The sequence below is a fragment of the Selaginella moellendorffii genome, unplaced genomic scaffold, assembly GCF_000143415.4.
Source record: "Selaginella moellendorffii unplaced genomic scaffold, v1.0 SELMOscaffold_27, whole genome shotgun sequence".
NCBI lineage: Eukaryota > Viridiplantae > Streptophyta > Lycopodiopsida > Selaginellales > Selaginellaceae > Selaginella > Selaginella moellendorffii.
This window is the reverse complement of record NW_003314288.1, coordinates 1,358,390-1,374,665: the sequence shown is the minus strand read 5'-3', so window position 1 is coordinate 1,374,665 and position 16,276 is coordinate 1,358,390. Positions and strand designations below refer to the sequence as shown.

The 16,276-nt window shown below is 44.1% G+C and overlaps 2 protein-coding genes across 2 annotated transcripts; one reads left to right on the top strand and one right to left on the bottom strand.

Moving 5' to 3' along the window:
• The first annotated feature begins 584 nt into the window (after positions 1 to 584).
• On the top strand, positions 585 to 10,072 carry LOC112348174 (pentatricopeptide repeat-containing protein At2g35030, mitochondrial-like). The gene is made up of 2 exons (XM_024680271.1): positions 585 to 590; positions 9,188 to 10,072. Exons 1-2 carry the CDS (start codon positions 585 to 587, stop codon positions 10,070 to 10,072), a joined length of 891 nt encoding a protein of 296 aa, XP_024536039.1.
• Positions 10,073 to 10,875: 803 nt separating this feature from the next.
• Positions 10,876 to 11,976, bottom strand: LOC112348173 (pentatricopeptide repeat-containing protein At4g02750-like). Its single transcript, XM_024680270.1, has one exon. The coding sequence runs from the start codon at positions 11,974 to 11,976 to the stop codon at positions 10,876 to 10,878; it is 1,101 nt and encodes a 366-aa protein (XP_024536038.1).
• Between the last annotated feature and the right edge of the window lie 4,300 nt (positions 11,977 to 16,276).

Genomic DNA, 16,276 nt, shown 5'->3' with positions numbered 1-16,276 from the left:
CACAGACTGTTGATCAAAGGAACATTTCTCAAGCTTCACGTATAGGCTGTGTTCTCGCAGCTTCGCTAGCACCTTGCGTACATGTTTGTCATGCTCCTCCTAAGTTTTTGAGTAGATGAGGATGTCATCGAGGTAGACGATCACCATCTGATCAAGAAACTCCCGAAAGATGTCATTTGCCATGTGTTGGAAAACTGCTGGAGAATTTGTCAAGCCAAATGGCATGACAGTGTACTCGAAGTGGCCATAGCGGGTTCGGAACGCAGTCTTCCATTCATCACCAGGCTGGATCTGGATCAGGTTGTGTGCTCCACAGAGGTCGATCTTGGTGAAGAAGCGGGCACCGCTGAGGCATTCCAACAGGTCTGAGATCAGGGGCAACGGATAATGGTTCCGAACAGTCACCTTGTTCAAACCTCGGTAGTCGATGACTAGCCGCAAACTCCCATCCTTCTTCTTGACAAAGAAGACAAGCGCTCCAGCCGGGGACTGTGAATGCTAAATGTACCCTGAGGCAAGGTTCTCATCCACGTACTTTTTGAGTGCCTTAAGCTCAGACGGGGATAACCGGTAGATAGGCCCCCATGGAGGTGATGCTCCTTCCTGTAAATCAATGGGACAGTAATAAGGCTGATGAACAGGCAGTACACTAGCTTTTTTCTTGTCAAACACATTCCCAAAATTATGATACTTCTCAGGAAGATTGACAGGAGAAACATGCAAAGCAAAAAGGAAAATAGGTTCTTCATGAAAGAGTTCTTTCATAGTGATTATGGAGAAAGGAGGAGGCATACGACTAAATGGAATAATGAGACGAGGATACTGTCCAGTGTAAGATGGAAGAGAGGGAAAAGAAGAGGGTGAAAACTTCGTAGAGTCAAGAACAGAACCCTGATTTGAGTTTAGGGAACTTTTCCTGATTCGGACTTGATGAACAGCAGGGGAAGCCATAGGAGATGGTGATGTGGGAGAGATGAGCTGTAATTCCTTCCAAAAGATTTAAGGTTGATGTAGTTGGAACCAAGGAAGACCGAGCACCACAGAGGAGACTTGTTGTTGATGATGTTGAAGCCGATATCGGTGACGGTGGACCCGATGTGTACTCAAACGGGCAACGTTTCCCTAAGTCCAGAAGATGGAGACACAAAATGCCCGCCGATGCCTTCAACCCTCAGATCCCGTATGGTAGGAGAAAGAGGAACGTGATGTCGGGCAGCAAAGTCTGTGTCCATGAAGCAGGAAGTTGCACCCGAGTCCAGTAATGCCAGAGCCTTGAGTCCTGATTGTTTGGTGAAAGAAAGGAGACATGGGATGTAGAAGTTGTGGGAATTAGTGGTGGCTTTGATAAAAGGTGGTGAGGAGCTTGATAAAGAAGAAAAGTCATTTTTATTCGGGGAGTCCAAACAGACAGCTCCTACTCTGTTTGGACAAGGTCGTTTCTTGACTGCAACAAAGGTGGACTTTGAGGCAAAGTGAACTCGAGCAGTCGGGGAGGCTTCTTGGGACACACAGCTGCTTTGTGATTAGGATCAGCACAGTAGAGACAAAGATTATGAGATATTCGATGTTGCTTCTCAGCAGAACTCAACTTCCCTCCAATGAGTCGGGGAGTACCAGAAATATCCATCAAGACCAGAGCAGTAGGTTTAGGAGTATGCCCCGAAGACTCAAGCTGGGATTCCTGAGTCTGGGACGGTAAAAAGGTGGTACGGCAACTTTCCTGACAACGTTCAAAGAGACAATTGTCACATCGAACAGCTTTGTTGATGGCGTCCGACAGGTCCTTGGGATCCTCCATGGTGAGCAACAAATCCTTGACACCGTTGTTGAGGCCAAAACAAAATTGGTCAATTAGGGCCTGCTCATCCCACTAAGTGTCCAAGGCAAGGAGTTAAAACTCTGCAATGTAGATCGAGGCAGGACGAGACCCTTGAGAGAGACGTCTCATCTTTGTGGTAGCAGCCCGAACCCGATTCATCTCACCAAAACATGCTTCGAGCTTCTCTTTGAACAATTGAAGATCCATTAGCTCTGGAACCATGACCCCTTTCATGCTCTTCTCCAAGAGAGGAGAAAACCATGACAAAGCTGCACCTTTGAGCAACATCCTAATCACGCCGATTTGAGACTCAAGAGTGGGGTACTGCTGATGTTGAAGTGCAAAGATCAGCTCTATCTAGTTCAGGAATCCGCAAAGCTCCGAACACTTGCCTGAAAATTTCACTGGGAAACTCACCTTCTGTTCAGGAACTTTGCTGGATCCTTGAGCCGAAAGTGAAGCAAGCTCCTATTGCATGCGAAGAAGGGTCACCTTCAGCTCGGTATTCTCAGACTGGAGTTTTGCAAGGACTTCGGCAAAGAAATCAAGATGGCTTGGAGACTCCATCAGCAAAAAAGAAAGAAAAAAAGGGGGAAAAAAGGCAAAGGTAGTCAAACAATCAAAACGAGCTAAAGCAAAAAATGAAAAAACACAATCTGAATCAAACTGTCAAGACCCCCAACAAGATCAAGACTGGAAAATGCAAAAGACAAAAGAGAAAAACTAGTGGAAACAAAGAATAAACCTTAGACTGGCGTTGATTCAGATTGTGGAAAAATGGAATAAGGCTAACCTATATATACTATAGGTTGATGAAGCTCCACCACTCTTGGATCGAGGATGGCCTAAATATAGCTGAGGTCGAGGAGGCACCACATCATCATCAGGAATGTGGCTCGAGTCTCAAGAATCGTACAGAAAATTAAAGAGTCAGGAATAGGGAAGTGTCTCGAGAGTCAGGAATAAGAAAGTGTCTCGAGAGTCAGGAATGTGGTCTGTAGGTCAGGAATCCGGCGAGAGTCAGGAATGTGGCAAGAATTGGGGGATTCCTGACACTATCCATCCCATAACTCATCATTTGTAAGACCACTATTTCCAACATACATCAAGGTAGAGACTCTTGATTGCATATTGTGAACACAAGCAATGAGTTGACACCTCGTTGCAAGTCATCTCTCCAAGAAGGGAAGATGATTTACGTGTTTGATCCCTCATCCCCAATGACTCTCTTTTCGGTCTCATCTTTGACTAAACCTCAAGCTTCTTTCCACACTGCCTTCAGTTTAATCCAAGAAAAGTTTATGAGAGAGCACGGCAACAATTACTTGAATCAATAGACTCATCCCTACAATCTTGATTGATCCACTCATAATCATGCCTAGGAAGGATCACTAGTGCCATGCTAAACAGCTATGGACCAGCCTATTTGCTACTCATAGCAAACCTAGGGAAGGTTTGCATTCACCCATAGTACATGGAACAACTCATGGAACCATTGGAACAACTCATGGAACCATCGATAGGCTAACATTAATCCTGCCAACCCAAAGTGTAACCTCGAATTGCTAATGTGCCTCACTCATGAGCCCAAGCACAAACTCGTGTAAAACAGTATACCTCAAATCCATCCTATGAGCCCAAGAGCAAGCTCACATCATAAGGTACAACAAGGTAACCAAATCCATACTCAAGGAATGATTGCAAAGCCTTTGCACCAAAACGTGTACCCACTCAAATCATTGTTTTCATTTCTGCGTATGCAATGAGACTAGTTGCCCAATCTCATTGAATAGTACTTGCTGAGACTCTTTCTCTGATACCAAATGTAACGCACATGGTTTTGACCCTTTATCCTATGGTGATTTACCATAGGATAACACCACGAAGCGGAACCTAAACCCTCTTTATGCCACGTGTCATATGCCATGTGTCCAAAGGACAGTAGTGCGGAACCCGAGGTTCAGGGCCTTGGGCCACTGAACGAAGGAACGGTGCCAAACTCTCGAGCATAGAGCCAAGAAGTGACGGAACCAGTCCATGGAGCAACTCCCAAGCATACAGCCCAAGGAGTAAAGGGACAAGAGCCTGGAGCAACTTGGAATAGTCCTAGAGCAACTAGCATCCCAATGCCAGGACCAACATGCAAAATGGAGCTAAACGGAGTCTAGCGCTATTTCGGCATACTAGTGGCCTAATGCAAGGATATAGGTATTCCACCAGCTAGCATGGAGTGGAACTTGGGCTTAGACCTAAGCCGGACGTAGAACAAGGACAAACACGCAAGCAGGAGCTAGACTATGCCTCAGGTTGGTCAGCCATGCCCAACCTACCCACTATCCCTACTATACATTTGGAACCCCCCCCCCCCCCTTGAGGAACACACCTTTTGGGCTTTCACCCCAAGCCTCCCTTAGTACCAGGAGTTAGTCTCTGGGACAAGCCGAGTATGCTCAGCAAGAAACACATAGGGTTCCTACCTTATGTTTATCCAATCTAAGTATATGGTCATTGACCAGTTTCTCAACTAGCTCAAGTGGGAAATTGATAACGGGTCTAGCAATATCGACCTCCTGCCATCGTGGTAGTAAGGAAAGAGTGTCCTAAGGACTGGCTGACAGGTAACTTTCGATACCCGAAGTCACATTCGCGACAATCATCTTGAGACATTCGTAGCATCTCACTGCTACTTGCACAACAACTTGGGCCAAAGGAGAATCAACAATCACCAACAACATCTATGCAGCAACTCTTCTCAATGCTCATGGTCATTCTCTACTTCCATCCAACTTGTCTCAAGTGGATGCTTCTTCCATCACTGAAGTTGACTAGATTCTCAAGGTTCTTTTCCTAGAACTTATCGAAGATGACACATTACTAGCAATATGATTGACTTCTTCAACACAGACTAGACATACATCAACACTTGACTCCTCTACCATCACTGACAAATCCAGAAATTCCTTTGCTTCATTAAATCTAGGGATTTCACATCAATTCCTTCACTAGAGCATAGTGAGGAATTTGCCTAAATGGTGTTTCTCCAAGTACTTTTCCAACTTCAGCACCAATTGAGAAGTCACAGGGGACCCATACCAATTGAGCTTGGACATCAATGGAGTTTGCAATACACTTGCGGGGGATTGGAAAGCAATTCCTGCAGATGAAGCTGCTGAGTTGGTGGCTACTGGGACTAAAAAGCCACTGTTTGACCACTTTCTTTTAGATAGGCAGCCACCTCCAGTTGCTTAAAGCAAATGCCTTGGAGTGGTATCTGCTGCAGCCATGGAGTTTTTGACTTGTTCCTATAGTGTGGAGCTTACATCTGGAGCCTATATCCACCCCCAAGTCTCTTCTTGTGTACTAACTCTACCTTTACAGGAATTTCCCAAAATGCATGTACATTACTATACAACCTTGGAAGCTTACTAGGCAACATGCTCACAACTTTTTAAAATACAACTTTTGATCCTAGACTTCTTCACAACCTTCCTCAGATTCCTCTACATGATCTCAGCACTGAGGTGGAGCCTTTTCACGTAGTACATGATAGTCTTTGAGCTGTCAACAAAACAAGGTCACAAGGCATCAACACTTTGGAGAGCACAACTTCTTCACTTTCTTTTGAGTACACCTTTGACTCTCCAATTTAGTGGCTACTCTCTTGGTGGTGCTTCTCACTCTAGAGTTGCCATCCAACCTTGCTACTCGCTTGGGATACGACTACAATGTAAAGGTGGCGGACATTTTCCAGCAGCATCTCAACTTTTCCTGGAGATTCTCCCAACTTAGCACCTCATCTTAACTCTTCCTAGGCTCAGGTTCATAGTTGGGTCATGACTTCATCCTGCTACAACACTCAAGGCATTTTCCGACACTAGTGATATTTCATCCAGCCACCAGATCTTCACCAAAGACACATGACAGTATCCTCAGCTCCTTGGAGATGATTTCTACCATCCCAAGGAAGCTCTCATCCTTCCAGGCAGTTCTAGCATCCTAGATTCTTTTATAATGACATGTTCAGGCAATCTCATTGTGATCCAGCACTTGAGAGCAACTCGACCAGTTTCAATGGCATTCCAGACCTTCTATAGGATGTCTTACATCCTCCTGGAGTGTTTCCATCATCATCACTCATCACAGAAGCCATTTGCACTACTCTCTCTTTTAGTGGTGGGATCTTTCCATCTTCACTCATTTTTCTACTTTCTTTGTTTTTCCTTGTTTTTCTTTTTGCTTTCACTCTTCTTCCATCTTTCATCAAGTTAGGGAATCACATGGAGCAAGTCTCTTTCCATGGTGAACACGCTTCAGCTGCATTACTAATTGTATGAAGACTTCTCAACTCTTGTTAGTTTGTGCTCTATTTCTTTAGCTTCTTTCCCTATATCAGTTCCATCCTCACATCTCATCACCACTTTACATAATCCGTGCTCTAAATTTCACTTCCACACACTCACACCACCACTGCCCAACTCTCACTACACATACCCAATCATCTCTTTCATATTTTCCACCATTCATCATCCATTTATACTATATATTTGGGGACAAAACTTCATCACAAAGGCTCTTCTAGACAAAAATCAATAGAAATTAAGATATTCTCATGCACAACATGTGAAATATTTGATGGACCAATCACATATTGTGACTTTCTTTTCTTTAGAGTTGATTTCTTCTTCCACTAGGAGATCCTGACTGTAGTAGGAATCCATGTGATTTTAGAGGTGTATCCAACAAAGCCAACACCTTTTCTTCCAGCTCAAATCACAAGTGAAGCAGTTTGCCACCTTTCAAGAGGTAGTCCACTAGTTTTTGTGCAAGCAGTAGCTACAACTTCACATTTCACTACATCAGATTAGAGCCCATCCTTGGAAACACCCACTCATATCATCCATCTACCGTGATCCTCTATCATCACTCTCTTCCATTACAATTCATCTCTTATCTCATAGTTACCACCACTGAGCAATACATTCCCTATGCTTTCTTCTTTATTATTGGTGAAAGCTTTGAGCACAAATTACATGAGCTTGAGGCTGTATTAACTTATTCATTTTCTAGAGTGTGGGAGCTAGGTTAAATCTTATTTCCATTTGGTTTTCTTGCTTTTTTCCTCCTTTTTTCTCCTCTTCTCCTACTTTCTTGAGTCTCTAGTTCAACTATACAATTTCCCATTGGTTTTACCTGTGTCTTTAAATTTTAAATTCCTCTCCCATCTTTTATTTTCACCTCCATCTTTTTTGACTTCCACTTTTAGATTTCTCTTTTTTTTTTGCCATTTTTCTTTGTTTCAGCAATTACCCTCTCTAGACACTACATTCTAGCACATGGGAGCATCTCAGCTGTGGGTTCTTGTGCACTGGAGTCTTATGCATCCCACTAGTGGTCGCCTATTTCAGTGCTAGTTTATCGCCACCTTCTCCTCACATCACGGCTTATATTCTGGCTTGAGAGAGCACATGAAATATTCTATATCCTTAGAATATTCCCTTATCCTTGCATTAGGGTTCCTTCCCATTTCCTTTTACACTTGAGTTTAGAATTACAAGTTTACAAGCATGTTGGATCCACGATTAGGGTTGAGAGATGCCCCAACACCCTCATCACTTTATAGTCATTCACTCCATTAAAGAATAGTGAAGGCTTTGGTTTGTATTTGGGAATTGCTTAAGGGATTGACTTTACTTTGGTTTTCTTGATATTATCTGGCTCAGTACTTGCCAAAGGGTTCACACTTTTTATGTTGCAAGCATCTATAGTCTTTTGCTTTTTCTTCTGTTTCTTGTTATGCTTCAACTTTGTGTATGAAGGTCTCTAGAAGAGCATTAGTCTATGCCAATTGTCCTTTCAAAGTGTTAATAAGGGAAGGAAAAGAATGCCAAACTTCATTTCTCCATGACAAAACTCCAGATGATCTTCTCCATAATCTATGTCTTCTACTCCATTGTGGTGCTTTTTGTATGATCATTAGGCATCTTCCACCAATGGAAATCCTTGCTATATGCTTTTTTGAAAGGATTTTGAAGAGCAACGATATGATCGAGAGTAGATTTTTTGGTGAAGGAGTTGACAAAGATCCCATTGATTCTTCAACCTCCTTTTACGCCATTATAAGGTCGTCATATCCAAATTTGATGGCTAATAGCACACCATCTCTGCATGTTTTGTGCCTTGAGAGAAAAAGAGAAGAGAGGGATTCCCTTAACTCCTAATTTTTATATTTTTTAAGTAGGACTTAAAGAAAGAATATTGCAAAACTAAAGAGAAAACTTGTGCTAGAATCACTTCACACTTGTTGTGAGGGGCTCTTTCTTATATAGTCCTTGGATTATATTTTATGTTTTATTGTTGATATTATAAAATATTAGTGTCGGCCTCGCCACAGCGGCAGGCAAACTTTCCAATTATTCTTGATTATATAGATTACACAAGAAAATATTTTTAAATGGTGGCAAAAATCTTTGCAAGGTTGGAGAATATACTTAAATGTAAGAGTTATATAAAAAATCATTTTATAAAGGTGGTGGAAGATAAAGTTTCTGATAGAGTAAGGTGGATGGGTAATAAGACAAATACAGGATATAAAAAGAAGAGTATAGTTGTGAAAGAATTTAGTTTGTTTTGTTTTTTACTTTGACTTCAAATATTAGATCATAGAAAAAAAGTGGTTGTAAAATAGTAAAGTGGTAAGGGTAGAGGTTATAAGGGGATGTTTTGTTTATATATATATCGACTTTGAGTATAACATTTTTAGCTGAAAATTTTCCTGTCACAGTATTTAATTAAGCTTTGGATGACCACACTTTGCCACTAAACTCACATTTAGAAGACTCCTCACTAAAGTTTTTCTTATGTTGGGATTTCTTATCCATAAATCAAAGGCTTCATCTCCGAAGAAGGTTTCATCTCAGTCTTCATGCACTTACGCCTTCCCTTAACCATCTCCTCTGACAATCACTTTAGGCTTTTACCCCATGATTTATATTAATACTTGGATTTGGTCTTGGATTTGATCTCGGACTCAACCTTAATCTCAGAGTCAGTATTGCACTCAATTTCAAACTCACTCTCATTTAATAAATTTTTTATCGTTTCAGTTGTGATTTTGCAGATTCTTTAGCATATGATATAGGGAGTTGGTTCCTTACAATGTGGTGGGTCCTCTAACATAGTGGAATAAAATAATAATAATAATAAAATATAAATTAACTTTAATAGATGAATAGAACATTTTGCCAAACATGAAGAGTTTATTCATAATGAAGGAATTTTTAAAAGAAAATATGCAGATGTTTGGGCAATGGCTTCACACTAAACTTTCCCACCCTTAATGTTTCTGCCTTTGTCACGTTAATTTCGCAGTGTGCAGTGATTGGGAGCCTAGTGCAAGCGCAGGATTGCCACTCACGGATCCCAGCTAGCACAACAGCAACACATTCCTGGGCAATCTCCTCATCACAATGTATGCCTGTTGTGGGAGCTTGGAGGAGGCAAGGGCAGTTTTTGATGGCCTCAATACCTTCTCCTGGAACGCAGTTGTGTCAGCATACACATGCCCAGTCTGGGGATCTGGAATCGGCCAAGCTCTTGTTTGATCAAATGTGGCCAAGGAACGTCATCTCCTGGACTGCGATCGTCGCGGACTACTCCCACTCCGGGCACATCGCTGAGGCAGAGGCGATCTTCCAGAGAATGCTCCACGACACAATCGTAGGGAACGCCATGGTCACAGCATATGCCCATCACTGGCATTTGCGCGAAGCGTTCACTATCTTCGACACCATGCCGGTCATGAACGATTTCTCATGGAATTTGATGCTCCAGGCATTCACTGTGAACTCCAGCCCAGAGGACGCGCCACATTTCTTCGAATCTGTGTCTTGCCGGAACGTTGTGTCGTGGAACGCTTTACTCGCAGCAGTTGCCCAAAGAGGGCGCTTGGCGGAGGCCAGCAGGACTTTCGAGATGATGCCACAGCTGGAGCTCGCGTCGTGGAACACCATTATCACTGCGTTTGCAACACCGGCTATCTCTCCAGCTGGCGAGCTCTTCGCAACGATGCCCGAGTTTGATATCATCTCCTGGAACACGCTCATCGCTGGCTATGCCGAGAATGGCTCGTACAAGACCGCCGTGGAGCTCTTCCGGGAGCTCAACCTCGAGGGACCCAAGCCTACCGAGAGCACTTTCGTGGGTCTACTGATAGGATGCAACTGCGGAGAGCTCACGAGCACTTCGTGTCGATGATCACCCAGTATGGACTGCGGCCAGAGCTCGATCACTACGGCTGCATGGTGGAGGTCCTGGGCCGAGCAAAGCAGCTGGATCATGCCGACGAAATGCCATTCTTCCCAGGACCTGTTGCTTGGATGAGCTACTTGAGCTCGTGCTGCGCAGGCTGCGCAGCATCTCATGGAGCTGGACCCCGAGAACAAGTCGATGTATCAGCTTCTCTCCAGCACGTACACCGAGAAAGCAGCAGCGCATGGAGAGGTTGTCCCGGAGAATTTTGAGCAGAAAACTTGTTGTAAAGTCACGAGGAGGCTGTTGATCCCGCAGTCGAGCCTTTACGCTGGTAAGGGAAGCTTTCCATTGTCTTGTGAGAACGCTCTCGTTCTAGTTGGAGCTTCCGGCTTCTCAGCATCCGAACGATGTTTTTGAGCCTGACCATGTCCTGCGTCCGACCAACAGCTTTATAGATGTTGGCCAAGAGCATCCGATCGCCGTCCTCGCTCGGATCCAGCTTGAGTGCATTCTCTGCCGCTCGCTCTCCACGCTGGACGTCGCGGTGAATCCCACAGCCACCGAGAAGAGCCCCCCAGCTCGCAGCATCCAGTTCAAACGGGATAGAACCCAGAAGCTCCTCGGCCTCTTCGAGCTGTCCGGACCGGCCGAGGATATCAACCACGCAGCTGTAGTGCTCGCGGACAGGATCCACGTCGAAGTCGAAGACCATCGATCGGAAGTAGCCGAGTCCCCGAGAAAACAATCCCGCGTGGCTGCATCTGCCGAGCACGCTCGTGAAGGTGACTGGAGTGATCCTTCGGCGTTCATGGCGTAGAAAAACTCCATGGCGTCGGAGAAGCTCTCGGCCAGAGTGAACATCGCGCTGGAGAAGACGACCTCGGAAGACACCGGTGGCATGGCGTCGAAAGTGTCTCATATACCCGTTCCGGGCATAGCCCGCGATCATGATCGTCCAGGAAACGCAGTCCTACTGTGGCACGCTGGAGAAGAGCTTTCGAGCTTCGTCGACGTGCCCGTGCTGTCGCCACTGCGATGTTCCACGAGACGATATCCCTCTCCGGCATAGCGTCGAAAGTGTTCCGTAGTTCTTCGATGTAGCCATGCTGCGAGTAAGCCGCCAACATCGTATTCCAGGCCAGGATGTCTTTCACCACCACTTTGTCGAACACCACCTCGGCCTCGTCGATTCTCCCGAGCTGCGAGTATTGGCCGTGGTGAGCACCAAGTTGTGGACTGGCATGCGGTCGAGCAAGCTCCTGGGCTCCTCCAAGTGATTGCTCTGAGCGTAGGCAGCGACGAGAGACGTCCAGCAATGGCGTCCCGCTGCGGCATCTTGTCAAACATCTGTTTTGCTCGGTCCAGATCGCCGCTCCGAGCATACGAGGAGAGAAGAGCTGTGCACGAGACGATGTTCTGGACGGGCATCTCCTCGAAGATGAGCCGACCTCTCGGAGCTGGCCGTTTTGCGAGAAGGCCTGGATCATCGCTGTCTTGGAGATGATGTCCTGGTCGGGCATTCGGGCGAAGATGGCCTTGGCTTGCTCGAGATCCCCCGACTGGATGTGCACTGTGAGCATTGAGGTGAACGCGACGAGATCGTGCTCCGGCATGTTGTGAAACACCGCGCGAGCTTCTTCAAGCTGCCCGTTCTGGGCATATGCAGCAAGCATGGAAGTCCATGGCAAGAGGTTGCTCTCTGGGATTTTGTTGAAGATCCCAACTGCTACATGGACGCGGGAGCTTTCGCCATAGGCTTGGATCATTGTAGTCTCAGTGATCGCATTCCTCTCAGGCATCAAAGAGAAGAGCTTACCTGCGTCCTCCAATGCCCGTTCCGACCAACCGCCTGGATCATGACAGTCCACGAGACGACGTCGTGCAATCAAACAGAGGCTTCGCCTCATCCACGCTACCGCCGCGAGAACTCGCCGTGATCATTGCGTTCCAGGCAGTGAGATCCCTCCGGGGCATCCGGTGGAACGTTTCCCGGGCCTGATCCAAGCGGCCGTTGTGAGCGTAAGCCTGGAGCAAGATGTTCCAGGAGTAGCCTCGGCTCCTGGATAGCATCGAAACCATACCTGGCATCGCGCACGCCCCCGCATTTGCCATACATCTCCACGCAGAAATTGGCGAGGAGCTTGTCGTGGCGGCACTCAGCGCTGGCCAAGATCCGAGCGTGGAGCCGCCGCGCCTGCTCCAATTCCCTGCACGATCGAAGAAGCACCAAGAACTGCGAGGAAGGATCGCTCTCCCTCCTCGCATTCTCCATCAAGAGCCCTAAAACACTTTCCCGGTATGTTTGAGGTCGTTTTCTTTGTTAAGATCAAAGCTTTCTTCTCGAGACTGTCATACTGTCTTATCTTTAAAAATTATATTGGAAAAAATGGCTATTTCCAAACTCCTGTGGTCACAGTGAATTAAATGCTTGTGGGAATCTCTTTTCTATCCTGGCAGTGCTCTTTCTTAACATCTCAAGCATGCTAATTGTGCTTCTATCAGCCTGCAATCGTGAACAATATTAGAAATGACAGTTGTTGTTTCTACTCCCTAATTATCAGCTTATTGAATATATTGTCACTTTAACTTTTAAAGTAATAATCTTGAGGAAATCCTAAGGGAAGTATGGGTTGAAAAGGACATCACTGTAACATTGAATGATGGGCAATTCAAACCTTCTTTTCTTTCTTCTTTTTTTCCTTACTTCAATGTTAAGGAGTAGGATCAGTGGGTGGAATGCCAAGTTTTCAAGAAAGTTAAAGGCCAGAAATCCAACTTGAAGTCATGCTATGCTTGGTGGAGTATACATTATTGGTATATTGAAATTGTGAAACTAATTGGTGCAATTTGCTTACAACAATAGTGGAACCAAACTAAATCCTTACTTTGCCATGTTTGGAAGGCATCCTGAAATAGCAGTGGAGTTGAGTAAGGATGTTCAAGAAAAGCTTCATTCAGAGGCAACTGATTTAGCTACGGAACTTGATGAGATTCTGGTGGTGTGCAAACGGAATTTGCAAGCAACTCAGGATAGAGTAGAGAAGTTTACTCCAAGAATATAAGGTGGTTGATTTCGTCTTTGTGCGAATGATCTTTTCATCAAAGTGAGCAGTAGAACACTTTGGTGCCTTTAAAGACATGGAAGAGTGACAAACTTTTCCATCGATATGTTAGTCCATATAAAGTGCTAGAGCGCATTGGTAAAGTGGCTTATTGGGGTGCCAATAAATGGCTGCCAGTTAGAGTGAAAATGCATCTAGTATTTTATGTCAGCCAGTTAAAAAGTGTACTATCTCAAAGTGACAGGCCCAATGCCTCCTTGATATATACTATTATGGAAGATGGACCAGGAGCTTGAGTGGGGTTCCCCAGAAAGGGTGATCACCAGTACAACTTATCCCTGGGACAAGGACTTTGTTGGGGGGGGAGAAGCCACATGGTCAACATTAGTCAAAGGGAGACTGAAGGCATGTTAGGGTAAAGGACTTAACTTACCCTAGAGCTCACAATAGAGCAGCAGCACAGTGGAGCTTTTGAGGTAGCTTGGGGGGTGGTTGGGTGGTGAGGAACCTCAAGAGGTGGTGTAGCATAGTCTAGGGTGACTAGATCTCTATCCTTGTGCAACAGATCATAACAGAAACCATTTCATGTATTAAAGGAAGCACAATTGCATTGGAAGAGGTGTCCCACTTCAAAACAACTGCACATGCCTTCACTACAAAGGAGTCAAAGTGAACAAGCTCCTTAATTTCATCTAACAAACCATTGGAGAGCTTCCCAAACAAAATAGAGTTCACCATCCTAGACAATGGAGAAACAATTACCTTTACCGTCTACTCCTTTTAGAAACAGGAAAATTGTTTGCTTTAAAAATCATCTTCCAAATTCACGAGTAATCTGCAGTCAAAATTATTTACTCGGGAATCCCCGGTTTTTGTCACCTTAAACCCCATAGCTAAACTCTGGTGGTTTGGAATCTGCACATCCATTAAAAACTCCAGTCAATGAGCTAGCCAGCCTCGAAGCTTCATCTGGTGAGTAAAAAGAGTGACAAGTGGTAAAGTTATCCACATGAAAAATCCAAACCATACAGATAATGCCTCCACTCTTTGACTGCAACAACTACAACATACAACTTCCTATGCCGAATTGGCAGTTCAGCTAAGTTGTGTCAAACTTGTGGCTTATGTAAGCAATAAGACAGCAGTCTTGCACCAAGACAGCTCCTATACCCTCATCACTAGCCTTGTTAATGAAAGTATGCGTAGCACCAGAGTCAAAGAGGACACTAAGCACTTGGCTATGCACAACTCATTGCACAAACAATTGTACAGCTTAGATGAGTTGATACAATTCTTCTTCACTCCTTCAGAAAGCTTAGTGACAGCAGTGTCAGCTAGAACACGAGTAGATACATTCTCTCCTTGGTCCACACTGACACCCATGGCCTCACTAGGATCAGAAAGAGAAAAGGACTCATGAGCCATACCCTCTGAATGCATAGACTCCATAGTGTGAGCTATGGAATATATGCAATCATGTATATTCTACAGATATTTGCTTGTGATAAGCCACAAGTGCTTGTGATAAGTGGCTTATCACAAGCAAATATCTTTAGAATATACATGATTACTTTAACTGCTCAAATGCTTCTTGACGCTTTCACCCCACACCAACTAAGCATGCTTGGTGGTGTTTCGAAGAATATCCATCAAAGGAGTGGCAATCAAGGAGAAGTCCTTCACAAACCGGCAAAAGACTCCCACCATACCAAGGAAACCCATGCACAGTAGGGGGAACAAGCTAGTCAATGACTATCTGAGTCTTTTGAGGATCTTCCCGCACACCATCTCGTGGCACCACATGTCCGAGATAGGTGATCTCCTCCAAGAAGAACTCACGCTTTGACAGTTTAGAATACAGCTTGTTCTCCCTCAATAGCGGCACATGCATCTCATGTTCCTCCTTAGTTGTAGGACATCATCAAAGTAGTGCCTTGCACATGAGATTGCATAACTCTATCAAAAGAACTATTTGATAATAGTTAGCCTCGGCCATCATATGAAGATCAATTCTTCTTGGTTGATTTCATATTGTATTGCCATTCGTAGTGATGGAACGATGTATTCAAGTGGTGTCAAAGCTTCAAGGCCATAGGTGAGCTTGAATGGTGTTAAATTTGTTAAAACCTTATATGCAGTTTGATAGGGCTACAGGGCATCGTAGATGTGATCGTCCTAGTCTTTCTGATTTTTTTTCACAATTTTCATGAGGATGTTTATGAGTGTCTTATTTGTAGACTCTACTTGACCATTGCCTTGAGGGTAATACAGTGTTAAAGCCTCGGCCATCATATGAAGCAACATCTTTGCTAAGTTAGAAAAGACTCCTTGAGCATTCCAAAGCTTCAAAACAAGATAGTCAAAGGATCTCAACTAGCAATAAGTTGTTCTAGCATGGTTAGTCATTTTTTTGATCGATTTTTCTTGGTTGATTTTGTATTATATTGCTATTCTTAGTGATAGAACGATATACTCAAGTGGTGTCAAAGCTTCAAGGCCGTAAGTGAGTTTGAATGGTGTCGAATTTATTCAAACCTTATATGCAGTTTGATATACCTACAAAAGCATTGTAGATGTGATCATCCCAGTCTTTCTGATTTATTTTCACGATTTTCATGAGGATGTTTTTGAGTGTCTTGTTTGTTGACTCTGCTTGACCATTGCCTTGAGGATAGTATAGTGTTGAAGCCTTGTGCTGGATAGTGAATTCTTGAGTCAAAATCTTGATGGTTAAATTGATGAGGTGTGTTCCTTGATTAGTGACGAGTTCTCAAGGTAAGCCATATCTTGTGATGATGTTTTCATAAATGAACTTTGTTGTGTTCTTTATTGTAGCAGTCTTTATTAATTGAGCTTCAGCCCATTTTGTAATATAGTCTATTGCAATTAGAATGTACTAGTTTTGCTTGGAGCTTGTCATAAGTGGACTAACAAAGTCGAGTCCTCATTATTGAAAAGGTTTGAGTGGAATTTTTGGATGAAGTTCTTGAGTTTATTTCTTTGGTGCATATTTGGTTCATTGATAAATGTTGCATTTTTTACAGAACTTGGCTTAGTTGTGCCAAAGTGTTGGCCACCAAAGTCTTGCTTGTAAAAATTTTTGAGCTGCGATTTCTTTAGCAAAATGTCCTCCTACTTGTCCACA

Excerpts from the sequence above, each read along its gene's own strand:
- LOC112348173 (XM_024680270.1), bottom strand. The coding sequence starts at position 11,976 with ATGAGGCGAAGCCTCTGTTTGATTGCACGACGTCGTCTCGTGGACTGT.